This window comes from Coenobita brevimanus, chromosome 72 (genome assembly GCF_032717465.1).
Source record: "Coenobita brevimanus isolate Jiangsu-jjx chromosome 72, ASM3271746v2, whole genome shotgun sequence".
Taxonomy (NCBI): domain Eukaryota; kingdom Metazoa; phylum Arthropoda; class Malacostraca; order Decapoda; family Coenobitidae; genus Coenobita; species Coenobita brevimanus.
Genome location: NC_137025.1, coordinates 15,682,654 through 15,700,227, shown reverse-complemented (window position 1 = coordinate 15,700,227; position 17,574 = coordinate 15,682,654). Strand labels below are relative to the sequence as shown.

Below are 17,574 nucleotides of genomic sequence, written 5' to 3'. Positions count from 1 at the left end.
CAAAACTCTTCCACACAGTCAAGAGACTCACCAGCAAAATTAATCCTATCACACTTGACAAGCTCCACATACCACACACATGAATTAAGCATTATCTTGCAGTCTACCTCTAAAACCACTACATCTCTTATGCACCCATTTACCACAAAAAACTGTACAAGATGGAATTACTTCCCATGCCCTTGAGGCAAACCACACACAGCCACTCTCCCTCTTCTTTGACAGTACCACCACCAACCTTAGATACCATCACCTTTGTGTTATCTGCATTTACTCCCATGCCCTTGAGCACAACACCATCTCCCCACCTCATAAATCTTTCCTCAGCCTCCCTTTCATTCTCTGCAATCAACACCAAATCATCAGCATTCAACATCTCCCACAGGAGTCCATTTCTGGAGTCAAGTGGCAAGCACCATGATAAACAATATGGGGCTCAAGACTGACCCCTGATGCACACCAACATCTGCAGAAAACTATCTATCTATCTATTGCCAGACGCCTCAATCCCGTTTGGGGTGGCATTGTGTGTGTGTGTGTGTGTGTGTGTGTGTGTGTGTGTGTGTGTGTGTGTGTGTGTGTGTGTGTGTGTGTGTGTGTGTGTGTGTGTGTGTGCATATTTACCTAGTTTTATTTACCTAGCTGTGATATGCGGGAAATGAGCTATGCTTGTGGGGCCCCGTCTCTGATTCTCAGTAAGTCAAATTTTGCTTTGACCTCGCTAGTTTTTAGACTGGACGATCTCTTTGTTCAGGCTATTCCACATAGTGGGGTGGCTTATGGTAATGATCGTTACCTGCTGGCCCAAAGCACCAAATTTGGCACACATATACTTAGGACCAAAGCAAAACTTTTTGGAGGAGGGTACCCGATTTTGAAGGTCAAGGTCAGGGTCAGGTCAAGGTCAAAGGTCAAACTGTACTATTCGCCATCTTTTTCAATTTCCTTAATAATTTTCAACACAAAATGTGCTGTTATTGTCTAAATTTCTGTTAATGGACTTAAGGGAGTCATATCTGCCATTCAACCTAAATTTCCAATAACCATATTGAATTATGGGTCACGATCTCAGTTCACCGGGTGTAATTTATATGTGAATTATTGGCATCAAAATTGTTATGTAAACTCTGTCGGACAAGTAGCTCTTTATTTAAAAAGAGAATATTGCAATAAACCAAAAATTGACATACATGCTTTAGTTATAATATGATGAGACAAGCATAGCACTATTCTATATGTACTGTAGGTCTTAACCTATGTGACTATCGTGGCGTTAAGCAGACTACTTCCTATTTATTACGACATCCCTGCACTATTATTACAAGAATTGTTTACGTGGACTACCTCCATCAATCTCTGCATGCACATTTTCTCTGGAGGAGCTCAAGGAAAAGGAAGGCTCGTCATGTTTCACAATCACCTCGGCACTGACATAGTGTTGTACATGCCAGACCAGCCTTTTCGCATTTGCAGTTCTTAACACACATTGGAACCACCTTGCAGCCACACTTTATTAGTTCTTTGCACGCAGCAGCAGATGGAACTGTGGTCCAAATGGGATGCCACCCAGTGTCTGATTTGGACCAACCGAAACCAGCTGGGCTAGGGGCAGCAATGACTGGTTTAAGACTCTGTGTCTAGATACTAGCCTGGTACACACATCGGTTGACATGTTGGAGCAGAGCATTCTGTGTTGGTGGTAGCCTTTCCATTAGTTTCACCCTGTTAGGAAAGAGGTCTTGCCGAAGGTCGTTAACCTTGCTATGGTGAGTTGTGCTGTCGTACATGGTACAGGTGAAATGCTCAATTAACCTGAATACCGGAGATGATGTTTCTTGAGGAACGAATGCTGAGGATGATGTTGTAGTAAACCCTTCAGTCGAAATTGGGAGTGATTTCCAGGTTTTCCAGGCTGATTTCTTTCCTTTACCATTAAACTGGGATGTTACATCACATCCAGTGAAAGCATGGAAGAAGGGTAGTGCTTGACATTTGTCTTCACCAAGTTCCAAGCAGACAGAGTTGATGTGGTAGTACCGAAATTGCTTCCCTGCACCAAATCCAACCCACAGATCTAAGTCAGGATACCAAGTGACAAAACGGTAAAAAACTCCTACAAGGATCACAACCACGTCTGTATCAACAGTTCTGACAAGAATTGATGTTGCACCTTTCCTTAGGGCATCGAACACATGCAAAGAAATCCTGCTGTCTGCCTCCTCATGGTCACTCTTGTCCATAGTACATTCAGGTTGATTGGACAGAACTCTTTCTCCGGAGGTAATGTATACCCACTTTTCAGGTGGGTAGACATGGTTGGCTACTTCTTCTGAGAGCAGAGCAAAAAGTTCTTCCTTGTTTGTGTCGTTCTGCAAGAACCCAGCAAAGGACGTGGGAAGTTTGGCATTGCGGAGCACCTTCCTGCGTACCCCCTTCCCTCGTTTCTCACGGGTAGTTGCCTTCAAGCTGTCTGGACAGTATCTGTCCCATACAATGTCAATTCGAAAGTGCTGCTTTGTAGTTGCCTCTCTGTCCAAGGAATGAAGATTTTGTCACTGTATTCGCCAAATGTACACTTCTTTTCATGTGGTAGGATATGCACCATGGCAGCTCCATCGAAAATCTTTGCATCAAAGTGTGATGGTGGTTCTGGCTGAATGCTTGGGTCGATGCAAGTCAACAATTCAGCTTTATTTCCTGGTAGACGAAGTCTCCCATTCAGTGACAATGCTGGTGGCCAAGGGTGATTTGCATGTGAGAAAACTCCTCCAAGTTTGTGTCACGGACCTGAGCAGCAATGAAGAGTTGGCTGAATAGATTACAGTCACTCTTCATTTCTTGCAACTGAGTCGTCCTTCTGCAGGGAGTGCTGGTGTGTGGTCGCTTGAAAAATGGAAGTCTGTTTTTCTTGATTGTGCTGTGGATGGATTCCTCTCGTTTCACCAGCACATCACTGACATGCCTTGAGTACTGCTCTTTGCCAAGTTGCTCCATTCTGTACAGTGCTTCAGCAACCTGTTCATCCATACAGTCATGGGTGTCAAGAACAATGAGTTCCTTTGCTGTGTTCAAGAACGGGTTGCCCATTGATTTAATAGCATCACACATATTGTTGACTTGTTTGTGGAATGTTTCCTGAACGGCATGTCCTTGCTCGTGACTCTGGAAAGAAGGCTCTTCAGACAGGTTGTTCATCTCTTCAAATTCATCGAGAATTCTTGCCTGCTCTGGACCTGCGATCATTCATCGTTTCAAGGCAGCAGGGTTCGTGGTCAGGCCAACTGCACCACCGGAACCTTTCACTTTTTCATTGTTCTGCTCGTGTGCTTGGTCTAAAGGCATGGCTGAGAATTGTCGCTTACCCTTCTGGAACACCCAGTTTTTCTTGAACTGATCTCTGATTGCTGGCGGAAGAGACTTCATGTCTTTTATGTGTACTGGTAGCCAGCGAGAGTAATTCATGCGATCAAGCACGAAGAACCATGGTGCCAATGCTTCCAACACTTCTACATAGAGAGCGAAATTCTTCTCCCTGTGCGACCTCACAAAGATAAGCACTAACAGCTCCAGCTGAAGAATCCTGTCCCAGAATGCAAAGGTTGGACTGTTGTGTGTCATGTCAGTTCTCCAGTCTTCGAAGAGTATGCTGCCATCTGGAAACATTTCATAAAGGAATCACGCTGCAACTTTGCAAGAGTCATGACGGTAACTTGATGTGCATGCCGTGTTCTGGTTAAGTGGGCAGCCTTCAGGAAGGAGTCAGCAGTTCCAGCCGTAGCAACACCACTCTCAGTCAGGGCAGTACACCAACCAGATCCTTCCAAGAGATCCCCAACCATTATTCTACTTAAAGCACAATAAAAGTAAACTGACACCTGAAATAACAGTACTACCACATTTTGACCTTTGACCTGCACCTGACCTTGACCTTGACCTTTAAAACCGGGTACCCCCCTCCAAAAATGTTTGTATTGATCTACAGTATACATGTACCAAATTTGGTGCTTTGGGCCAGCGTGTAACGATTTGGTCATTTTTTGGCCATAAGCCACCCCACTAACAGGTCTAAGCATCTATATGGACAACTATATTTCTTGATATCCTGCAAGCAACTTGTTTTTTTCAGTTTCATTCCTTGTCCTCTTGTTACTCTTCCATCCCGTACAAAGGGATCAGTCAATTTTTTCTACTCCCTTCCTGGCCCTGAACACTGCAATCATATCACCCCTCTCTCTCCTTTCTTCTAAGGAAGACAGATTTAGCTTTTCCAGCCTTTCCCTGTACGACAGATCTGTCAGGCAAGGGGCCATCATGGTTGCCGTTCTTTGTATTCTCTCGACCTCATTTATATCTTTCCTTTTATATGGGGACCACACTACTGCTGCTTACTCCAACCTGGGGCGGATCATGGCCACTATCAATTTTTTCATCACCTTCTCATCCATGTAATGAGATGCTACTCACAGGTTAGTCAAGAGATTATGTCTCTCTAACTATCTTGTTAAAGTGTTTTTCAGATGACAAATTACCCTGGACCAGCATGCCCAAGTCTTTCTCTTCTCTCACTTTTGTGATTGGTTCATTACTCATCAAATACTTCAGTGATGGTCTCTTGGTACTTTTACCCATTTCCAATATTTTACATTTTTCTAGTGTGTGTGTGTGTGTGTGTGTGTGTGTGTCTTTACCTAATTGTGATATACAGGAAATGAGCTACGCTCATGGGGTCCCGTCTCTGTTTCTCAGTAAGTCATATTTAGCTTTAAACTCGTTTATGTTTTTAGACTGGACAATCTCTTTGTCCAGGCTATTCCACAGGTCTATACATCTATAAGGAAAACTATATTTCTTGATATTCTTCAAGCAGCTTGGTTCTTCAGTTTCATTCCGTTTCCTCTTGTTACTCTCTTATCCCATAAAAACAGATCTTTTTTGTCAATTTTATCTACTCCCACCATGGTCCTGAACACAGCAATCATGTCTCCTCTCTTTCTCCTTTCTTCTAGGGAAGGCAAATCCAGCTTTTCCAACCTCTCTCAATACGACAGATCGGCCAGACTGGGGACCATCTTGGTTGCTGTTCTTTGTATTCTCTCAATCTTGTTTATATCTTTCTTTTTGTGTGGGGACCACACTACTGCTGCATATTCTAACTTGGGGTGAATCATGGCCACTATCAATTTTTTCATCATCATCTCATCCATATAATGAAAAGCTACTCTTATATTAGTCAGGAGTTTATACGTCTCTCTAACTGCCTTGTTAATGTGTTTTTCAGGTGACAAACTGTCCTGGACCAGCACTCCCAAATCTTTTTCTTCTCTCACTTTTGTAACTGGTTCATTACACATCAAATAATTCAATGATGGCCTCTTGGTACTTTTACCCATTTCCAATATTTTACATTTCTTTGCATTAAATTTCATTTCCCACACCCAGCTCCAATCGTGTATCCTATCCAGATCCTCCTGCAGCATTTTACAATCCCCCTCAATCTCTACCTTCCTCAAGATCTTTGCATCATCAGCAAACAGACTTGCATAACTGTTCACTCCATCTACCATATCATTTACATAAATCAGGAACATTACTGACACCAACACTGTGCCCTGTGGGACTCCACTTGTTACTTCCCTCCATCCAGACATCTTATCCTTTATTACTGTCCTCATTTGTCTGTCTCTCAAAAAGTCTCTCATCCATTCCAGGAGGTTCCCCTTCAGTCCTCTTATATGCTCTAGCTTTCAAATTAGTCTCTTACGAGGTACCTTGTCGAAGGCCTTCTCCAAATCTAAATACACACAATCCACCCAACCATCTCTCTCCTGCAGCACGTCAATCGCTCTTGAGTAAAAACTCAACAAGTTGGAAATACATGACCTTCCACTTCTAAATCCAAACTGACTTTCAGCCAAAATATTTATCTCTTCCAGATATTTTATCCATCTATCTTTCAGAATTCTCTCGCAAAATTTTGCGACCATGCTGGTTAGGAACACTGGTCTATAATTCAGGGGTTCTTCCCTGTTTCCTCCCTTATAAATTGGTACCACATTTGCCCTCTTCCATTCTTGAGGCACTTTCCCCTCTTCCAGAGAACACAATTAAACAGTGAATCTTATCCGCCAGTTGTTTTCTGCATTCCTTCAGTATCCAATTAGAGATTCCATCTGGTCCTGGGGCTTTCCTCACATCTTGAGTTTCCAGTAATTTATACACTTCCTGTACTTCCACTTTTATATCTTTTATCACTGCATTTCTAGTCACTCCCTCCCCTTCCACAAACTCACTTTCATTAGTGAAAACTGACTGGAAACGTTTGTTCATTATTTCTGCTTGCATTGCCGCATCTTTATAGACCTCTCCTTCTACTTTCAGTTTGGTAATTCCTTCCTTTTGTTTCAGTTTGCCATTGACAAATCTATAAAACAGTTTGGGTTCATCCTTACATTTGTCTATTAAACCTTTTTCAAAATTCCTTTCTTCCTCTCTACGTATTCTTGTGTAATCATTTCTAGTTCTTTTATATTCTTCCTTTGTTCTGTTGTTACCTCTCTTTCTCCAATTGTTCCATGCCGTGTCTCTCTCTTTTTTTGCTATCATACACCTTCTATTAAACCACTCCTTTTTCTGTTTGCTTTCTCCTTTACTCTTGGCACAAATTTTTCCACTCCCGAATTATAGAAGGCTAGAAAAATATCCCACTTCCTCTGTATCTCTCTTGTTTCTCTGAATTTCCTGCAATCTGCATTTTCGAAAAATTTTCTCAATCCTGTAAAGTTTGCTTTCCCAAAGTTGTATCTTCCCTGCCTATAAAGCTCGTCTCTTGGCTCCACGTTCCCTGTTATCATCTGGAACTCAATGACCACATGATCACTTTTTTCAATAGGAAACAGATACTCCAAGGATTCTATTACATCGGGTTCTTTGGTAAACAGTAAGTCTAGTCTTGCTGGTGTGTCCTCACCTCGGAACCATGTCTCTTCTTTGACCCATTGCATCATCACATTGTTCATTGTTATATTTAATAATGTAGTGCCCCACAAATCTTCGCTGCCTCCTGAGTCCCATTCCTCCCAGTTCACCTCTTTACAATTGAAGTCACTCATTAAATTATATTGTTACTTTTCTAAATCATTATCTGTAAATAGCTAGCCATGTCTGACAACATTTCCTGGTATTCATCATCACTCCATGCTCTTGTCTTAGGGGGAACATACACTACTGCCATATCTCTCTTGCTGTTCTCTCCAGTTTCTAATTTCATATTTATCACTTCGGCCATGCCTTCTCCCATTTCCACAGTATCTACATTTACGTTGTTCTTCACTGCTATCATCACCCCTCCTCCCGTTTTTTCTTTTCTGTCTCTTCTCCACAGTTTGTACTTACCATCTCCCATATGAACATCAATATCTTCTCTTAATTTGGTCTCTACAAAGCACATAACATCAGGTTCATGTACCCTCAAAAAATCATTGATTTCTAGCCTTGCCGATATTAAATCATCAACATTAGTATATGCCACCTTCCAATTATTTTTGATGTTCTTTATACCCTCTTTTCTCCTTCTCTCTGTCGGTACCACTTCCTTAATTTCTGATCCATGACTCTCCAATAAAACACTGTCTTCTCTTCCTCCATTCTCTGTTCATTTTTTACCTTTGCTTCCTTTTCTAATTACTTTATTTTAGCTCTTTCTTCCTCATTTGCATCTCTCCTTATCCAAACATTTTTGAACCCTTCCTTGTCTGATAATTTCCGTGATCTACCGATAATTTCATTTACTGTTGCCTGCAACTTAAACTTAACCTTCAATGGCCTTGCTCCTCCTTCTTCGTACTTTCCTAACCTAAACACCTCTTCAATCTCTTCTTGAACTTTGTTGTTTTCCTCCATGACTACTGATATTATTTCTTTAACCTTACTCAGTTCTTCTCTTTCTGATCTTATTGTCATATGTTTTTCTTTAACTCCTGAAATTATTACACATTTCTTCTTATCTGCTACATCCCTAACTTAAGATTCTCTACTTCTCAGCACCCTAACCACTTCCCTCTCCACCTTTTCCTTGCTTTGTTGTTCTATAATCTCTTTCAAATTTACATTTCCCTCTTCCTGAATTTTCTTCCACCGCTTAATAAGGTTGCCCCTTGATTTCTTTAATGTGCTCGTCCTGTATTCTTGATTTGGATTCATACTCATTTAGTTTGCTTTTCATCTTGTCTCTCTCTCTCTCTCTTCTTCCAGCCTCTTATTCTCCCTCTTGAGCTGTTTTATTTCATTTGATGCTAATTCGTTACCCACTTTCAATTCTGCAACTTCTCTTTCTTGCTCTACACTGCGTGTGCAAACTTTTTCCAGTTTACTTCGTAAAGCTATGATCTCTCTCTCCTGCTCTTGGGTTCGTTCCTGTAACTCTCTAATTACTACCCATACCTTTTTTATTTCCTGGACATTCCTCTCCGCTGTTTTCTCTACTCCAGCTACTCTTGTTTTGTTGAACATAGTACTTGCATTTCCCACATCGTCTTTGGAGAAGCCCTCGAATTCCTTTTCGTTATATGTAAACAAAGTTCCGTTGCCCTCCGCCATTGTGCAACCATATGGAATCTTTCAATTTCCACTGTATCTTGAACTCTTTGACCGAAACCTGCTGTCTTTTTTACTATTGACTGACGAGACCACCACTCACACACTCATTCTCATAATCACAATAGGCTGGTCTCCTTTTTCACCGCTGATTTAGCGATTATTTCTGCACGATCCAGGAAGAGCTCCGTCTCTGTCGGCGACCTGTGTGTGTGTGTGTGTGTAGGGACGCCATGCTGGTCAGTGTTTTCAGGTGTGCCCATTCTTTTACCAAACAAAAATTTGTTAAATGAACATAACATTCAGCCAACTCAAGGTGCTCCTTAAAACAGAAATTTGTTAAAAAGGGGTTGTGTGTATCAAGGGTTTACTGTATAACTGACCAAATTGGTAATTAAACCCACTCCTGTGTCTCCTGAGGCCTTCAGCATTTCAGCAGTCAACCCAGACACACCTGCTGCCTTCCCCAACTGCATCCTGCCTGTTCCCCTGCTCACAGTAGCAGCATCAATCAAAGACCAAGGGCCAAACACTGGATCCGCTGACCCCATACCTCCCCTGTTTCAGTCAAACTCCTCAATCATCAACTAGTTATAATGCTCTTTCCAGGAATCTTTAATATCCTCCACTGTCCACCACTACCTTTCACTAAAATATTCAGTAATGTACTGATGTAGTACTGTACAGTATATATTATCATCATCACTTGCTGCTGCAGTAAAGTAAAACATACATTACCATTTTCATCATCATAATCATTATCTGCTGCTGCAGTAAAGTATAGCATTCAGCCAAGGTATATTAGTACATAACATCAATAACACTTACCATCATCATCAATTAAAGTACAGTATAATATTCAGCCAAAATATAGTATTACATAATGTCAACAACACTTACTGTGGCCTTAGTAACTAGAGATAGAGCAGTGCCAGGGCGACCTGCTCGTGCTGTCCTTCCAATACGGTGGACATATGTGTTGGCAGAAGTGACATCATAAGAAACCACGTGCTCAATGTCTGGGATGTCCAAACCTCGTGCCATTGCATCACTCGACACAAGTCTGCAGCCACAGATAGCCAAAATCCATGTATGAGAATTTTTTCTTAAAACCATAGTTTTTTTGCAAAATATAATTAACTACCAGTGAAGCTAAGTATGCAGTTATTGTCCGGCAAGTACATTACAGTATATTCAAAATTAGATACACTTATGAAGAAAGGCAATGCTAAGTATGCAAATAGGTTGCTCAAAAGCTGTACTCACATATCAATCTTGCCAGCTGCAAACTGGGAGACAATTTGCTGCCTCTTCTCTTTCTTGCCAGCAGAGGATGAGAATTCAGCCACTTGGCGGTCTGGGGCAAGAAGAGCCAAGAGGACAGCCAATCGGTGAGTGGCTGCTCGGGAGTTGGTGAACACGAGGACCTTCCACCATGGTTCATTACTGCTTCCAGCTTCCACAGCTGTTTCCTTCCCTTGACTAGTTTTGCCAGATATGAGATGGTGCAACACTAAAGGTTTCACCATCTCATCCACAACCACGTACTCTTCCATCAGCTCAGCCGGTCGAACATAATGGCCTGTAGTCATGTCTGTAACATGATAAAAGGCTGTTTTATATCTTTCTACCTATCTATGGCCAGATGCCTTAATCCTGTATGGGGTGGCCACAAACAAATCATCTCAATGCAGCCCATCCCCTGCCATTTCACTGCCCTTCCCCAAACTCACAACCCTCTCTCTCATATACCTCTCCACTCCATCCCTCTATCTCATTCTCAGTCTCCCCCTCCCTCTTCCCACCCTCCACCTCACTCACATACACTCTCCTCGTTAGTCTCACACTCTCCATCCCCTCCACATGGCCACACCACCTCAGTGTATTTCCCCTAATGCTTTCTATCACATCACATCCACACCACAATGCTCCTCCGCTTGTCTCAATTGTCAGTTTGTCTCTCCATGTAACTCCACATGTTCCTCTCAAAATAATAACTCATTTTCACTGCTCTCATTCTTGACTTGGATCCTTCCAACAAGGTCCTGGCTTTGCTTTCATACATTGGAGTGGGTATCACAGTTCTATCATGTGGTGACTTTTACTTCGATGCCCACTTCCCAATTTTTTATCACTGCTTTCAAAGAACCAGCAACCTTTCTTCCCTGTTCTACCCATTCAAGCACTTAATCCTCTAAACTTCCATCTTTACTCATCACCCTATGCTAGAACTTAAATGCACTCACATTTTCCATTTCCTCATTATCCAGCCTCACTGTGCATTAAGTGACTTCATTTCTCTCAAAGACCACAATTTACTCTTCCCTACATTCACCTTCAGATTTCATTTCTTACATACTCTCCCAAACTCACTGGCCAAGCCTTGTAGTTTCCCTTTGTCTTCATGTAACAATACATTATCATCTCCAAACAACAAAACAAGAAGTTTCCAAATGCTGCCCTCTCATTAGGGCCGCTCCAACATCCACTGCCCTACCTTGCATCTCTTTTATGACCCCATCCATATACAAACTAAACTACCATGGACAAGACAAATCCCTGTTTCAATCCAACTGTCAGACAAAAAAATTCACTCAGTTCACCATCTACACACACTGCAGCAAAAGTGTCCCCATACATACTCTTCATGGCATTCAACAGCCTCCCATTTACTCCATATACCTTTGGTATTTTACATATTCCTTGTCTATCCACTCTGCCATATGCTTTCTCCAAATCCAGGAAGGCAACATACAACTTCTTTCCTTTCTCTAAACACCTTAGGATGAATATCTCATCTACAATCTCTTCCCTTACTGAACCCTCTATGTTCTACTCCAACTAATTCCTCTGTTATTGCCCTAACTCTGTCAGCAAGTATCCTACCATACACTTTTTCTATTGCACTAAGAAGACAAATGCCCCTATGATTACCACATACCCCTTTTTCCCCTTTTCCTTTGTCTATCTATCTATCTATATACCTAGGCTGCTTCCCCCAAGGAAAGGGAGGTAGCCGAGACAGGACGACACACTCCCCATTTACTCATCCATTCAAACACATTCATTCCTTTGTACAGAGGAATAATTATACCTGACTTTCAATCCTCAGGGACTCTACCTTCCTGCCTGGCCTATCAGCAATCTTCCACATCCATTCTACTACTATCTCTCCCCCTTGCTTCAGCATTTCACCACACACTCCATTAAAACCTACGGCTTTCCCCATTCTGACTTCTTTTATTGCTTCCACTACTTCCATCCTACTAATTTTTTCCTCCCTTCTTCTCCCAGCAATTCCCCAACCACTTATACTCACATTACTTTCGTTCCCTATGTTTAACAATTCCTTTATATATATATATATATATATGTGTGGATGTGATAGGAAGCATTATGAGGAACACACTGAGGTGGTTTGGCCATGTGGAGAGGATGGAGGGTGAAAGACTGACGAAGAGAGTGTATGTGAGTGAGGTGGAGGGGGGAAGAGGGAGGGGGAGGCTGAGGATGAGATGGAGGGATGGGGTGGAGAGGTATATGAGAGAGGGGGGTGTGAGTTGGGAGCAGGGCAGTGAAATGGCAGGGTACAGGGCGACTTGGAGGCGATTTGTTTGTGGCCACCCCACACGGAATTGAGGCGTCTGGCGATAGATAGATAGACGGATAGATATATATATACACCGGTATATATACAGTAATCCCTGTACTTTCCGGATGCCCATTTTCCGGACTCCCCACTTACTGGACATTGTGGGCCTGGACCTTTGGACCCCCCCCCCCCCAAAAAAAAAAAAATCCCACCCGTAATTTGAAATTGCCTCGCAGCTGTTTACACCAAAGCCCCTTCACCCCTTCCATCCTCCCCCTCCCCCCTCCCCTGTCTGGGTTGCCATTTGGTATTTTCATTATAAAATATGGACCAATTTGATAATGGAAAATTCGTTTGGTAATGAATCAGAATAATGCATTACCAAACGGATTTTTCACATGCATGAGGATACACAGGGTGGAGATAGTGGATTGTTTGCTCTCTCTGATTAATCTGCTAGCCTACACAGCGTGAAAATAATCAACATGCTGTTAATTAAACGGAAAGTGATTACATGTATATCCACTTGTATATGTAATTAGCAATGAAGAAGATCAAGATGAGAAAGGCCCCAGGAACTGATGGAGTGTGTGGTGAAATGCTGAGGTACGGGGGTGAGATTGTAGCGGAGTGGATATGGAAGTTATACAGACAGGCTTGGGAAGAGGAAAGGGTTCCGGAGGACTGGAAATCAGGTATAATTGTTCCTTTTGTTTCATTTTTAAAGGCTCCAACATGCTTGCATGCGTCGGCCTTGGTCACCTAATGGCGGCTCTCCACACTGAACGATCCATTACAGCCTCCCTGTTCAGTCCCTTAACCCTGAGGTCACACTTAATGACCTCGTCCCATGTCTTTCTTGGTCTACTCCTCGTAACCCCACCCCCAATATTAACACTTCTCATCTTCCTCACCCAATTATCATCCCCCATCCTCTCCACATGTCCAAACCATCTCAATCTACCTCTCCTCATCACAACACCAATACACTCCAGTCTAATCCTACCTCTCAACTCTTCCATCGGGAACCCAGCCCCCCCAGACCTTGGACGCAGGGACGCACTACACATTCACCTAATCACTGTCATTTCTGTACGTCTGAGCCAGCGAATACCCTCCTCCTACACTGCCCAGGTCTCACTACCATACAGCATTACACTCCTAACACATGCTGCATACAAAGACCCCTTAACACGTAGGGAAAGTCCTCTCAATGTCAGGAAAGGCAGGAGCTCCCTGAACTTCTTCCAACCACTTCTCACCCTAGCCACAGCACACAACATGTCTCCCAAATAACAAAACTCTTCCACGCACTCAAGAGATTCACCAGCAAGTTCAATTCTTTCACGTCTGAATATCTCAACCTGCTCTCCCCGACACGCCGTACACATAAAATCAGCATTCTCTCGCAGTCTACCTCTGATACCACTACATCTCTTATGCACCCATTTATCACAAACACAGCACAAGACGGAATTACTTCCCACACCCTTGTGGCAAACTGCACATGGCCACTCTCCCTTGTCTCTGACAGTACCGCCATTAACCCTAGATATCATCACTTTTGTTTTATCTGCATTTACCCTTAAGTCCTTGTATCCCATACCATCTCTCCACTTCCCAAACCTTTCCTCCGCCTCCCTTTCGTTCTCTGCAACCAACACCAAATCATCAGCATACAACAACTCCCACGGAAGTCTGTTTCTAAAGTCACGTGAAAGGGCTTCAAGTACCATGATAAAAAATATGGGACTCAAAACTGACCCCTGAGGCACACCAACATTCACGGAAAACCCATCACTCAAATTTCCATTCACTCTTACCTGGGTGTGAGCACCCACATACATAGCCATAACCACCCTAACCAGCCACTCCTACAAGCCAAGCTTTCTCATTGCCCACTTCACCATCTCTCTAGGGACCCTGTCAAAGGCCACTTCCAAATCAACAAAAACAAAATAAAGATCCCTTCTCCTACCAATATATTTTTCCTGAAGCTGTCGAACAATGAATATGGCATCAGTGGTCCCCCTACCTGGCATGAACCCAGACTGTATCTCATTGATATTCACTCTTTCTCTAATCATACCTTCTAAAACTCTCTCCATTACCTTCATTATCTGATCTAAAAGCTTTATACTTCTATAATTTCCTCTTTCTAGGGCATCACCCTTCCCTTTATACACATTTACAATTACACTCTTCAGCCAATCATCTGGGACAACACATTCATAAATAATCCTATTTATCAAGTCAGTGACTAACTTCACCCCTATGTCGCCTGAGGCCTTCAACATTTCGGCAGTCAACCCAGACACAACCTGCTGCCTTCCTCACCTTCATCCTGCCTATTGCCTCACTCACAGTAGCAGTATCAATCAAAGGCCAAGGGCCAGACACTGGATCTGCTGGCTCCAAACCTTCCCTGTCCCAGTCAAACTCCTCATTCAACAGCTGGTTATAATGCTCTCTCCATGCACCTTTAATATCCTCACTGTTCACCACTACCCTTGCTTCATTATTCTTCACACACTGCTCACCTATAATATCCCGATTATCCCTCTTCACCTGACCTGCCACCCTAAATATCATATTATTCCTTTCCCCATGATTTAGGTTATCAAGTAAAAGTCTCTGTGACTCAGACTTTGCCCTGTATACCTCTCTTCTAGCCCTACGCTTGGCAGCCAAATATTCCTCTTTGCTACCGCCCTTCTTCCATTCCTGGAAAAGCCTTCTTTTCTCCTTAATTGCAGCTTCTACACCTTCATCCAACCACCAAGTTACTTTATGTCTTGGTGGTCCTCTTGTCCAACCGGATGTTACATCAGTAACTCTCAAGAGATTGTTCTTGAGGGCTCTGTACTGTTCATTAACGCCTCTGTCTACAGCTCCCTGTTCAGCCACCACTCTCCTCAACTCACTATAGAAGGCATCCCTTGGTACTTGCTTTTTCAGCTTCCATATTTTCCTCCTAGGTACATAAGTCCTCTTTTTCATCACTCGTTCTTTAACCCCTTAACCGCAGGGCGTCACTTTCGTGACACTTGGGAGCAAGGGATCATACCGCGGGGCGTCACTTTTGTGATTCTGTGTTATTTTGAATTCACCCGGGCTTTCAAGTGGTGGCTTGTATCATCTATCAGTACTGCCAATGTCCAACACTAGTCAGCACTCCTAATCTCATCTGTACTCCCATCCATTGTTGACAATTTAGCCATTTCTCACCGTTCTTGACTCCCCTCCCTAACCCCCCTCCATTACCCTATCCTCTCGCCTGCCCGGCCGTGCTACGCTAAGTAAATCTTCCCTGGAATTTTTCACTGATTTCATCCATTGAAATAAGCCGTATGCCCTATTCTTATACCAAATAATATATACAAGAAAGAAATAAGGTAAGTGAGAGTGCCATACACCTAGAATTGGCTAATTATCACCTGACAACACCTCACGTGCACTCATTCGCTAATTTTCGCTGTTTATTTCCCCTTGAAATATGCTGTATAATCTATTTTTGTAATAAAAATATATATAAGAAAGGAAGGGAGAAGCCTAAGTGATATTTATATTCACCTGGAACTACCTAATTATTGCAGGCCACCACACTGTATTCTACGCTAAGTAAATCTTCCCTGGAATTTTCCACTGATTTCATCCATTGAAATAAGCCCTATGCCCTATTCTTATACCAAATAATATATACAAAAAAGAAATAAGGTAAGTGATTGTGCCATACACCTGGAATTGGCTAATTATCACCTGACAACACCTCACGTGCACTCGTTCGCTAATTTTCGCTGTTTATTTCCCCTTGAAATATGCCGTATAATCTATTTTCGTAATAAATATACATATAAGGAGGGAAGGGAGAAGCCTAAGTGATATTTACATTCACCTGGAACTACCTAATTTATAATGTATTGTCTAGATTTCCTGCCAACCATTTCACTGCTATATATTAGCAGCTGTCAAAAGGCTGACGTTGGCAGTAATGCATTTCCCTAGGTAGGAAGCCCACCCCTATCAGTTCACTGCCATCTTCCACTGTGAAGGTACGTCTAACTCCTGCTAATTTCAGCCACTTTTCAACCCCATGCAAAGGGCCCTGTGACCTTTACCCCCAACTAAACCTCGTGTGGAAAGAGGTAAAGGGCTGACAATTGATAAAAGAGTGACTACGATCTTTCTATTGAGTAAAACAGTGCAAGTGGAACTGTAAATAATGTGTAAATAATGTGTAAACAGCAAGTAAAAGTAATGAATGTAAATATATGTGAACAGTGGAAAATAGTTTTATAAGTTACTTCAAGTGACAGTGCATAACACAGTGTAAATAAAATAGAAATGTAAATAACGTAAATAAAATAGAGAACGTAAATAGAAATGTAAATGTGTAGTATTATAAGAATACGAGTATATACCCTAGGAGTAATGAAAGTGAAAGTTTCACTCTAGCATGTATGAATACTATGAGTCATGAGAGTGAAGGTGAAAGTGACATTCACTCTCAATGCTAGTATACAGGACGAGAAAGTGAATGCTAAGTATTTTACTGAAAGAAATTGAATCCCAACAGTGACAATAAACTACTATTACTGAAGGAAACTTATGGATAAAGACTGTAGATATATATAAGTGTTATATAGTAAAAGAAATATAAACTGTGAGTGTTTTTATGAATAAGAGACAACAGTAGCGGCAAACGATCGGAAATGGGATGGTCATACGCCCTCGTAGTTTTCATTACTTTCACAGTGTTTTTTTGGGGAGTATGGATTCCAAACTATTTGAGAATCACAGATTAGTGTTTCTAGTGATAATATCAGGCTGTGGTAATCATATTATGAGTTGTCAGGAAGTGTAAAGTGGAGACTTCGTTACCCAACTTCAGAGGTCTCCACAAGTCCTACAGTACTCGATGAAGGCTCAACAAACACCCAAGGAGAAAGCTGAAGGTATGTGCCATAAGTATATGTGATTTTAATATTCTATGACTAATAACTGATTTTTGACAAATATTTTTAGGGAGTCTGTTGGAGCGCGAATATGCCCACGGGAGCCGCAAGTCAAAGCAAAACAAGACCGCGGTGTAAGGATTAAGCATCATATCACAAATCAGTAGTTTGTGCTGCTGCACACACTCCTCACTTTCTATAACTTTAAAATCCCTCACTAACCTTCTATCGGCCCTCCTAACAAGAAAATAATCTATCTGACTGCTATTTTCCCCAGACTCATACGTAATTAACCTACTCTCTCTTTTCCTAAAATATGTGTTTAACACAATCATGTCCGTTGCCTCCCCAAACTCGAGTATCCTTTCCCCTTCTACACTCCTTATACCATAATCACATCCCCCATGCACTCCTTCATAACCTTGTGCTGCTTCA

General features: G+C 42.1%; 1 protein-coding gene across 1 annotated transcript in view; it reads right to left on the bottom strand.

Annotated features, from left to right (window-relative positions):
- LOC145407193 (uncharacterized) overlaps positions 1–17,574 on the bottom strand; it is a 182,155-nt gene that overhangs the window by 10,501 nt on the left and 154,080 nt on the right. Inside the window, exons 8-9 of the mRNA XM_080278230.1 lie at positions 9,859–10,186; positions 9,493–9,655 (exon numbers count right to left, since the gene is read on the bottom strand). Coding sequence (XP_080134356.1) covers positions 9,493–9,655; positions 9,859–10,186 — 491 coding nt within the window. The remainder of the gene's footprint in view (positions 1–9,492; positions 9,656–9,858; positions 10,187–17,574) is intronic.